Genomic DNA, 12,343 nt, shown 5'->3' on the forward strand with positions numbered 1-12,343 from the left:
CTCCCTCTCCCTGTACCCCTCCGCCCTGCTTGTGCTCTCTCTCTCACAAATAAAAATCTTTAAAAAAAAAAGAAAGAAAGAAACCTTGCTATAGTTGGTAATTAAATTCCAGAAGAGTTTTTGTTTTATTCTTCTGGATTTTGTACATAGAAAATCATGTCATCTGCAAACAAAGATGGTTTTATTTCTCCCTTCCCAATCAGTACATCTTTTATTTCCTTTTCTTGTCTTACTGAACTAAGTAGTACTTCCACTATGATGCTGAAAAGGAATGGTGAGAGGGAACATTTTTGCCTTGTTCCTTAGTGGTAAAGCTTCCAATTTCTCACCATTAAGTATGATAGCTGTAGGAATTTTGTAGATATTTTTTATCAAGTTAAGGAAGTTCCTCTCTATTCCTAGTTTACTGAGAGTTTTTCTCATGAATGGGTGCTGAATTTTGTCAAATGCTTTTTTTTGCATCTACTGATATAATCATGTTATTTTCTTTAGTTTGTTGATGTGATGGAATATGTTAACTGGTTTTATTTATTTTTTAAAGTTATTTATTTGAGATAGAGAGCAAGAGAGCGAGCACAAGCATGAGTAGGGGGAGGGGCAGAGAAAGAGGGAGAAGCAGGCTCTCTGCTGAGCAGAGAGCCCAATGCAGGGCTTGATCCCAGGACCCTGAGATCATGAACTGAGCCAAAGGCAGATGCTTAACCAACTGAGCCACCCAGGCACCCCATATTAACTGGTTTTAAACAATTTTTTAATTGAAGTATAGTTGACACACAATATTACATTAGTTTCAGGTATATAACATAGTGATTCAATAAGTTTATACATTATGCTATGTTCACCACAAGTATGGCTACCATCTGTCACCATGCAATGCTATTATACCATTGGCTATATTCCCTATGCTGTACGTTTTGTCCCTGTGATTTATTCATATATTAACTGATTTTTAAATGCTGAACTAGCTTTGCATACATGGGATAAATCTCACTTGGTCATGATGTAGAATTCCTTTTATAAGTTGTTGGATTCAATTTGATAATATTTTGTTGAGGACTTTTGCATCTATGTTCATGAGAGATATTAGTCTGTAGTTTACTTTTCTTGTAATGTCTCTGTTTGGTTTTGGTATTAGGGTAATGCTGGCCTCATAGAATGAATTTGGAAGTATTCCCTCTGCTCTTATGTGAAAGAGATTGTAGAGAACTGGTATAATTTTTTCCTTAAATGTTTGGTAGAATTCATCACTAAACCCATCTGGGCCTGGTGCTCTGTTTTGGAAGGTTATTAATCATTGATTGAATTTCTTTAATAAATACAGACCTATTCAGATTGTCTATTTCTTCTTGTGTGAGTTTTAGCAGATTTTGTCTTCCAAGAAACTGGTTCATTTCATCTAGGTTATCAAATCTGTGGGCACAGGATTGTTAATAATCCTTTACTCTCCCTTTCTTCCTTGACCCACATGTTATTTAGAAGTGTGCTGTTTAATCTTCAAGTATTTAGGGATTTTCCAGCTTAGCTTTCTGTTATTGATTTCTTATTTAATTCCACTGTGGTCTGAGAGCAGATACTATATCAGATTTCTATTCTTCCAAATTTTTTAAGATATGTTTAGAACATGGCTGTCTTGGTGAATGTTCCATTTGAGCTTGAGAAAAATGTATATTCTGCTGTTGTTAAATGAAGCAGTCTATAGATGTTAATTATATCCAGGTAATCCATGGTGTTATTGAGTTCAACTATGTCCTTAGTGATTTTCTGTTTGCTGGATCTGTCCATTTCTGACAGAGGAGTGTTGAATTCTCCAACTATAACAATGGACTTACTCACTTCTCCTTGATGTTCTATCAGTTTTTGCCTCACATATTTTGACCCTCTGTTGCCAGACATATGTACACCATGGATTCTTGTGTCTTTTGGAGAACTGACCCCTTTATCATTATATAATGCCTCTCTTTATCCCTGATAACTTTCTTTGCTCTGAAGTCTGCTCTGTATTAATATAACCAACCACCCATTTTTTTGATTAGTGTTAACACAGTCTATCTTTCTCTATCTGTTTAGTTTTAATCTACATGTATCTTCATATTTAAAGTGGGTTTTGTAAACAACATATAGTTGGGTCTTGTTTTATTGATCCATCCTGATAATCTCTTTCAATTAGTATTGTTAGGCTATTGATGTTTAAAGTGATTACTGATATAGCTGGATTAGTATTTACCATATTTGTTACTGTTTTCTATTTGTTGCACTTGTTCTTTGTTCCTACTTTTGTGTTTCACTCTTTTTCTGCCTTTTGTGATACTGAATATTTGCATGATTCCATTTTATTTCCTTTCTTAGCATATCAGTTATGCTTTTTTTTTTAACTTTTTAGTGGTTGCCCTAGAGTTTCCAATATACATTTATAATTATGCGAAGTCCACTTTCAAATAAAACTATACCATTTCATGGGTAGTAAGAGTATAATAACAATATAATCCCAATTCCTCCCTCCCCTTCTATTATTGCTGTCATTCATTTCTCTTATACATAAACATACATAAGCATACACATAAAGCATACATAATTGAATATATTATTATCATTTTGAACAAACTGTTACCTATGAGAGCAATTAAGAATAAACAAAATAAAAGTTTTCATTTTACCTTCATTTACACTTTCTCTGATGCTCTGCCTTTCTTTATGTAGACCTGAGCTCCTGACCTAGATCATTTTCTTTATCTCTGAAGAAGTTATTTTAACACTTCTTACAAGGCAGGTCTACTAACCACTAATGTCCTTAATTTTTGTTTGTCTGAGAGAGCCTTTCTCCTTCACTTTTGAAGGATAATTTCACAGGATATAAAATTCTAGGTTGGTGGGTGTTTTTCTCTCAATAGTTTAAATATTTCACTCCATTCTCTTCTTGCTTGCATGTTTTACAAAGAGAAGTCAGATATAATTCTTATTTTTGTTAACTCTAGGTAAGGTGTTTTTCCTTCTGGCTTCTTTCAGGATTATCTTTAATTTTGTGCAGTTTGAATATGATATGCCTAGGTGTAATTATTTTGTATCTATCCTGCTTGCTGTTTTCTAAGCTTTCTGGATCCATGGTTTAGTAGTGTCTGACATTAATTTGGGGAAATTCTCAGTCAATACTGCATCAAATATTGCTTCTGTCCCTTTCTTTTTTCTCCTAAACATATTCCCATTCTGTATATGTTTACCTTTTGTAGTTGTCCCACAATTCTTGGATATTCTGTTCAATTTTTTTTTAGAATTTTTTTCTCTTTGCCTGTTTTGGAAGTTTCTATTGACATATCCCCAAGCTCAGAGACTCTTTCCTCAGCTGTGTCTACTATACTAATGAGTGCATCAAAGGCATTCTTCATTTCTGTTATATTGCTTTTGATCTCTAGCCTTTTGATTCTTTCTTAGACTTTCCATCTCTCTGCTTACATTACCCACCTGTTCTCTCATATTGTCTACATTATCCATTATGTCCTTAGCATATTAATCATAATTTTTTAAAAATTCCCCATCTGATAATTCTAATATCCCTCACATATCTGAATCTGGTTCCAATACTTACTCTAACTCTTCAAACTGTGTTTTTTGCCTTTTAGTCTTCCATGAAATTTTTCTTAACAGCCAGACATGATGTACTAGGTGAAAGGAACTGCAGTAAATAAGACTTTAGTAATGTGGTGGTAAGGTGTAAGGGGAGAGGAAGTGCTCTAGAGTCATGATTAAGGTCACAGGTTTTTTGTTTTGTTTTGTTTTTTAAATTTTTATTATTTAAGTATAGTTGACTGGGTCACAGTCTTTAAGTAAGCTTTGCCCCTTGGCTATAAACTTCACAAGTGCTTCTCATTTCCACCCCTTTGGTGGAACAGGATGGCCATAGCAGCTGGAGTTGCGTATTTCCCTTCCCCCAATCTGGTTAGGCTCTGATAAAACCCCAAGAGTTCAGGCACTGGTACATAGTTTCTTTTGAGGATAGGTCTTGTTAAGAAGAATAGACTACTTGAAGAACAGAATGCTCTGGTGTATTTCAAAATGGTTCCTTTTCCTTCCCCACTACTGGAAGCACAAGAAGATTATTCCTCAGTCTTCACTGGAAGAAGCTGGTAGAGCTCCAGGACGGACAACTCACAAAAGTGTGAGCCCCACCTAGATTGGATCCCCCTTGAGTTTTAACTCCCTAACTTGTCCACACTGAGCCTCCAGCAATTTGTCAACTACAGTTCAGGTTTTCCAATACTGATTCCTGCAGAAGTTTCTGTTCCATTAAGTTGTGGTTCTCTGTATTTTTCAGTCTGTCTCTCTCCAATTTGGGGGCAAGCAGTTTGCCCTGTGATCTCACTTCTCTGATAGATCAAAGAAAGGCTGTTAATTTTTTCAGTTTTCTCAGTTTTTTATTTGTCAGGACAGAGTGACAACTTCCAAGCTCTTTGCATACCAGAATGGAAACTAAAAGTCTGTATTTACCTCTTAATAATTAATTGAGCTGTACAGATTTATAATTTTTGCATTTATAAATTGTGCATGCTTATATATACATGTTACACTTAATTTAGATTTTGTATAAGTCCATGTCCCATGTCCTTGCTCTATAGGATGAGAATTTCAAGCTCTTGATCAAAAACCACTTACCACGGTCACTTTAACCATAATTCTAAAAAAAACTTTGCTACACAGTCATCAACAGACTTTAAAAGGCAAATTAGAAAAAGAATGAGAAGCATATTCCATCTAGGCACTTACAGTTGGAATCACTGCCAGGCCTCTTTAGAGTGGCAGGTTGGAAAAACTCCCTGGAGCAAAGTTAAAGAGCTCTGATGCCAAAGAAAAAGAACTAGGCCATTTCTCTACTTTACAGATTAAAAAGGTAATGGTATTCCCATTTTTCCCCTCCATTCTGATGCAAATCTTTTCAGTCAGAAGTCTTAAAGTAGCTCTCAGTGTGGTTCCAGGTTAATTTCAAAAAGCTGAGGTACTGCTTGAGGGTAGAACTAGTTACTTAACCTCTTTTGTATCACTCACAGATTTAGCAAAATGAAAGGCCTGCTAACAAGAGAGTTTATATGATATTTCATAAAGTAAGCAAATGTGGTAAAAATCAAGCACTTTGTGTGTGCATCTGTGCTCTTGGAGGGGAAACAAATGGAGGTGTGGTTAAAAGAACTGTTAAATGCGTATTTCCATAATCATTGGGCAACTAAATAGGAATATGTTTGCTAGGGTCACTGGACTGAAAAGAATTAGGCTAGGAGGTTAAATAAGCAATCCATGCTAAAGTCGGTAATCAAGACTGTACTTTAATCAGCTCTGTGAAAGAGGTAATAGACTGACTATTCCCTAGGAATGGAAAATCCCCCCAATCTCACTCAATAATTCACTTCAATATTGATTTAATAATTCTCGCTGTTGAATTGCTTCCTTATATCACAGTTTAAGACAAATTCCTCTTGAAACAGACAAAAGGTAGAAATGAGCACAGTTCTTGTTCTTGTATCATAAAACAGAAGGGGTTTCCTGAGTTCTGTGTGAAAACAAAACAAACAACAAAAAACAAGGATGCTCTACTATTTGTACAGGCTGCACTTGATTTCCTGATTTCCAAGAAAACCCAAGGGGTATTCTATAGCAACTGTAGTTTCAACTAAATATCTATAACTTAAGGGACCACTGGAATGATGAACCAGAGCTAACATTACTAAACATTCCCTCCAAACAGGCAGATTTGGGAAAGTATAGTTCCAAGATCCCTTAATCTAAAAACATCATGTTCCAGTGTCTTGGTTCTTTGACTTATAAATGAAAAGAAAATTTGCTTGAAAATCCCTAGATATACCAGATGTCAAGGCAATTCATGTTTTAATGAGAGTACAGAGTAAGTTTGTTAAATTTAATGTTAACAGTTAAATATGCTTACAACTCCAGTCTTTAGTAAATCTCTTCTTGACAGTATATGAGTAACACATGGACATAATTATGGACAGAAAATAATGAAAAAGAAGAAAGATTGTGTAAATTCTAATATAAAAGAAAAGAATTTGTCATTGGATTAGAAAAGTGTACAAAAACTTGTGGACTTTCCTCCCATGTTATAGTACTTATCACACCATACTGTCAAGTGTCTTTTTACAGTTTTTTCTCCTATGAGCTTCTCGAGGGCAGGGATATATATTTTTATATTCTCAGCACCTAATAGAGCACTCAGAGCATAGATGATGTACAACAACTATGCTAAGTATCCCCTTTAAACTTCATAATAATTGTATGACGTAGGTTATACATTACTACTCAAATTTTATAGAAAAAAACCTGGGAAACATTACAGTTGAAGAATGTGCCCAAAGTCACACAATAGTCTAACTCCAGAGTATATTGCCCTTAATTACTATACTATACTATCTGAATAAACGAATGCCTGCTTTGTCAAGTTTCTGTCTCAGTTTTAATAATAAACTTTATCTGCTCACTCAGATATCATCCGCATTTGTGCCTTATGTATTAGGATGACTATATGAGCTCAAGAATCACCAGAAAAACATAAGATTTGGGGACCAGCCAGATAATTTTAGGGGCTAAGAGTCATTTCTGGACTTCACACTTTCGAAGTGTGGTTACTGTTAACATTAGTTATTTCTAAATACAAGTATACTTAATTTTTTAAATGTAAATGATTGTACTATAATTATAGGAGACAAGGTAGGTAATTTATAGTATATCAAGAGTAAAAACATGATAACTCTTTAATAAAAAACTTAGAAAGGGCTATGAGGTTAAACTAGCCAGCCTAGGGGCACCTAGGTGGCTCAGTCGATTAGCAACTGCCTTCAGCTCAGGTCATGATCTCAGGGTCCTGGGACTGAGCCCCACATTCGGCTCCCTGCTCAGGTTCCCTGCTCGTTGGGAAGCCTGCTTCTCCTCTGCCCCTCCCCCCCTGCTCAGGCTTTCTCTATCAAATAAATAAAATCTTTAAAAAAAATTAAACTAGCCAGCCTATTTTAAAGATAAGAGATCAGTAAGTGGTTTATATTAATTTAATAAACTACTCAATGAAAAGGGATTTATATTACTAGACTATGCGAGGGTCTCATCTACATGATCCCAAATCAATAAAATTATAAAACAGTTTATAAAACAAATTAATGAAATTATTTAATCTTCCATTCTCCTTAAAACAACCATTAATTAATCTTTTGGGATATCACACAGTATTATGTAAACAGAAATCTTTCCATTCAGAATAAAGCAGGACTTCAGTAACATACAATAAGGTAATATTTATTTTTCTTCAGATCAGAGTTAATAAAGGATATAAAGCTAGTCTTACACTTATCTATTTCATCTTACATTTTTAATTTCCAAACACACACATGTATACACATTACATATAGAATTAATTATGGAACTGTGAGACATTAATGGAAATCCAGTTAGGCTGACTTAGCAATACTGTAAGTCTTCAAAACATGAACAAAGTGTAATATAGCTGTAGAAAATCAATATATTTTTCTCCATTTTAGTGAAGATGTTTAAAATGCCAAAAGGAAACTGACATTTATCTGCTTGTTGACAATGATTATCTCTAATTTTCAGCTGCTCAGAATATAATGGAATCAAATGTATGATAAAAGTTGTCTTTAATTTTTAAAAGTTTGCTTACAGTAATGGAAATAAAACTTTTTGGTCAGATTTTTACATACCTTAAAAGTAGAAAGTCCATAAAGTCTTGTGGTATGAACAGTCTCTTGAGAAATGTTTGTAATGTTAGTTATAAAGTCCTCAAGGTATTTGCAAGCTTGTTCCAAGTGTGTTGTGTTTATGATGATCTGCACTAGCTAGAAAATACAAAATATATCTGTTAAAATGCAGGTTACATGTACACAAAATCATTTCATTTTTGAAAGTGCATTATTACTTTCAGCAACTGTACCATTTCTGCATAATTATAGCTTTATAGGATACAAGGGATTATCTGATTTCAAAAGCCTGCTGCAAATACTATGAATGCTGTCCTTTAAAAGAAAAATCAAGAATCTAACTGCCAATTAACTTAGAATAACTCTTAAAAGTACTTTTCCAAATTTTATACATTTACCAAGTAAAAAAATGAGTATTTTCACTTTTCATATAAAATCTGGCAATCATAAATCTACATATATGCTCTAACATCTTCAACTACCGACTATTCTCCATGTAAACCCTTGCCCCTCACATGGCTTGAATTTACCCTGACAAAATAAATCCACTTCTACTAATAAATTTAAAACAGATGGGGCACCTGGGTGGCTCAGTTGGTTAAGAATCTGACTCTTGATTTCGGCTCAGGTCATGATCTCAGGGTTGTGAGATCAAGCCCCCGGGTGGAGCTCTCTGTTCAGCAGGGAGTCTGCTGGAGATTCTCTCTCCGTCTTCCTCTACTTCGGCCCCTCCCCCAACACGCCTGAACCCTCTCTCTCTCTAAAATAAATAAATAAATCTTTAAAAATAAAATAAATTATGGGGTGCCTGGATGGCTCAGTTGGTTAAGCGACTGCCTTCAGCTCAGGTCATGATCCTGGAGTCCTGGGATCAAGTCCCACATCGAGCTCCCTGCTCGGTGGGGAGTGGCTCTCCCTCTGACCCTCCCCCCTCTCGTGCACTCTCTCTCTCACTCTCTCTCTCTCAAATAAATAAAATCTTTTAAAAAATAAAAATAAATTAAAAAAATAAAACAGAAAGCTAGTTTTACAGGATGATGTTTAGCAATAACTTAATTCATACAGTTTTTTTCATATAATGAAAGATTTAGCTATTAAGTATTTTTTTTAACCTACCTCTGTCAAACCTATATGAGGTTTTCTAATAAGGTTCAGTAAACAGCTACTCAAAGTTCTGGTCAGCAGCAGATTTGTAGATTTTCTAAGCATATCATCTATTTCTGTTGAGCTAAAAATAAAGGTTGATTATTATTTCACTTTCCACAAAGGTACAGTTAGCTTCCTAAATGATTTAACACAGTGTACTAAAATAATTTGCCCGACCTCATTCTTTTATATCTTTAAATAAATTACCCAGATTTATTAAATCCCCAAATACAATTCTGTCACAAAAGCGACATTTTCAACAAAGTAGAATGTTCATTTATGGCATAATTTAAATGTATTCCATTCACCATTAGAGTAAAGCCATGGGGTACTTAGTATAAGGAAATAAAATTATTCTTAAATTATGACTCCACTATGGGACACTTCCAAAGACACTTCAAATACAACTATAGCTAAAATTCTTTTTAAATGCAAATTAATGTGAGCTCTTTCTAGATATGATTAATTACTAGATTTAACTTTAATATAACTAAATTATCCATGTCCACTGAGATTTTTTTTTTAAAGATTCAAAGAAACAAACATAATTACCTTACACTAGTTTTAATTTGGTGCAAAGAAAACTCTATATTTCTTAACATCCTAAAGATTGCCTAGGCTAGCACTAACAAACTTTTTATCTTCTCCTAACCACGAGGACTTCAATTTAAGTAAACAACAACTTCTTCATATATATATTAATATATATAGCTTCATTACAAAACGATTAAGCTGTTCTTAGACTAAGTTTTCTCAGTCTTAGCACTATTAACATTTCAGACAAGATAACTCTTTGTTGTGAGGCTCTCCTGTGCTTTGAAGATGTTTAGCAGCGTTCCTGGCCTCTACCCACTAGATGCAAGTAGCACCCTTCCCCCTAAGTTGTGACAGCCCAAAGACATTGCCAAATGTACCTAGGGGCTCGGGGTGGAATTACTCCAGCTGCTACAGAGACTAAAATTTTAGCATCCTTTCTCCTTTATTAAAAACATTACTCCTCTACATCAAAAACTAATGATGTAATGTATGGTGATTAACATAACAATAAAAAATTTTTAAAAACCATTACTCTTAATAATCTATGAAGCACAGATATTTACTAGTTTATATTTATTTTTTAATTGCAAATAGAGCAAGATTTGACAAAACACAGGTACTTCTCACTACTACTCCAATGCTGTCCATTTTAATGCAGGCACTTTTTTCAGTATCTGCTAACCCTAACTCTGACATACCTAAAAGAATATTTCTCTGATTCTTTACAACTAAAATCAAGACTTACCAGACATACCAGTAGGGTTTTAGGGTTACTTGACATCAAATTCTGAGACAGAAAATTCTAATCTATCAACAGTGTCCTGGAACAATCAGTGTACTCACCCTGTTAAAAAGAGAGGTGGTTGCCTACTCCTATGGTTTCTTTTCTGACACACTCAAATTATGCTTAAAGACACCCTGAATAGCATACTTCTCAGATGAAAACTTATCCAGTACAGATAATACCTTCTGTTTAATTTCCCTGAATTTTCTTGAATGCTGAGTCAATGCATACTTTTTTCTTGCATAAGTAAAAGCAAATAAAGAAAACTATCAGCACCTATGTCCTATTTGTGCTAACAAGATTTACCTGACAATGACTAGTATTTCCCCCATCAGGTTTTTATCCCAACTGAGCAATTTTTTTCCTTAACTCCTTGTCCTTTGAGCCTACATATAACCTGTACTCTTCCTACATTTTAAAAAACATTTCATAATTAAATCTTAATGATAATAAACCTCTTAAAATATTTTATAGCTTAGTCTCTTATGCAAAATGAAAATTTCTTATAGATCATATTAGATCCAGATGCTTCCTCTGTGACCAAATAGTTGAGACTTTGAAGTCTCTTCATGAAGTCATTTCATTCTCCAGCCCTACTTTTATTCATATATAAAAAGAAACCCGAACATTTGTACTAAAAAGCTCTGAAGCATCTTCTGGTTCTAAAAATCAAACTCCAAATATGTTTAAACATAATAAAAGAGCTTTAAATCCAGAAAGTGATTTTTTTCCATAACTTTTTAAGGACAAATAAAAAAACAAAGGAACTCTAATAGCTCAATTTCAGCTCACAGATACAAATTTTTAAAATAAAAATGTATGTCAGAAACTTGATGATCTAGAATAAATTTAGATTTACCTATTTTTAAATTAACTATGCTGTGCTGTCTCTGTAGTCTGAACTGTCAATTCTCTTATTAACAAAATGAAAATAGCCAATGTATTTAGTAAAGCATAATTTTAAAAAACATAAACATAAAAAGCCTTGTTGAATGAGTAACTTATGATCATAGACAGTTCATTAGAATGACTAGATATTGAACTAACAAAAGTGACAAATATTTGTGTCAAAGACAGAGGAAAAAAACTGACAGTCTTTTCTGCTGTAGCATTAGTCCACAGCACTGACTTCCTAGAAGGCTAGGAGTTCACATACCAAGTCAGAACTGAGGTGCCAATTCTAGTTCTAGTAAGACATTAGGGAGGCTTTAGGGAAATTATACTTAATATTATGACTAATGACTTTCATCTTTGGTGTTCTAAATGCAATAAAAATATCAGGTAACAATTGGATACCCAATGTCTCTCCTCTGTAAATAAAACAAAAGTTAATTCCAAACTGCTAGGTTTCTATACTTTCTACAGTTTAACAATATCTTAATTAGGTATCAGTCCTATTTTTCAATAATCAACATTTAGATTAGGTAATAAAAAGTACGTGTTAGGACATGCAAATTGTATACACTACCAATTTTTAAAATGTTAAAGTAATCTACATTTAAAGTAAAAGATGAGGGAAACCAATATTATAGTCAAGACTGCAGCTTCAAAAATAACTCTCAAATATTAACATTTAGGCCAAGTTGTAGGATGACTGTTAAAAAGATACTTCTTGTTTCTCCCTTTCACATGCATATGTTTAGAACAGATGAATGCATGCATCACTGTTTTCAAAGATGACTAACTATAACCAGAATCTATTTGAGAGTATATAAACAAATTCAAGTCCACCCAAAGGTAGGGCAAATTGTTAACTTCCCTTAACTTCATCTTCTAATTATTCACAAGTACAGGGTAATATCAGGCTCTTAAATACTTCTTGTTTATGTTCCTTCCTCTTCATCACCACTGATCCTATTTCAGTCTTTCTTCATCTCCCTTCTTGAACCACTGTCTTCACCAGTTCAACATGACTATTTTTTTCTATCCCCCTCCAATCCATCATCTACATGGAGGTCAGAGTAAACTTTCTAGAATGTAACTCTAATAATGTCATCCCTTACTTAAAAACTCTTCAACAATTCCCTGATGCTTACAAAATAAAATATAAACACTCCAAGCTCCAGTCTCACATCTAATATTGTAGTATCCCATCCTCTCTGAAGTAACTATGTGCTTACCATAGGCCAAGCACTACTATACTGAGTGCTTTATACACCTGCATTACCTCATT

The 12,343-nt window shown here is 34.0% G+C and overlaps 1 protein-coding gene across 2 annotated transcripts in view; it reads right to left on the reverse strand.

Annotated features, from left to right (window-relative positions):
* Positions 1–12,343, reverse strand: part of EXOC6 (exocyst complex component 6) — a 211,605-nt gene that overhangs the window by 100,960 nt on the left and 98,302 nt on the right. For both annotated transcript variants that reach the window (XM_078077357.1, XM_078077356.1), the window contains exons 16-17: positions 8,820–8,931; positions 7,707–7,841 (exon numbers count right to left, since the gene is read on the reverse strand). In XM_078077357.1, the coding sequence (XP_077933483.1) occupies positions 7,707–7,841; positions 8,820–8,931 (247 nt within the window). The remainder of the gene's footprint in view (positions 1–7,706; positions 7,842–8,819; positions 8,932–12,343) is intronic.

This window comes from Halichoerus grypus, chromosome 7, assembly GCF_964656455.1.
Source record: "Halichoerus grypus chromosome 7, mHalGry1.hap1.1, whole genome shotgun sequence".
In the NCBI taxonomy this organism is placed as follows: Eukaryota; Metazoa; Chordata; class Mammalia; order Carnivora; family Phocidae; genus Halichoerus; species Halichoerus grypus.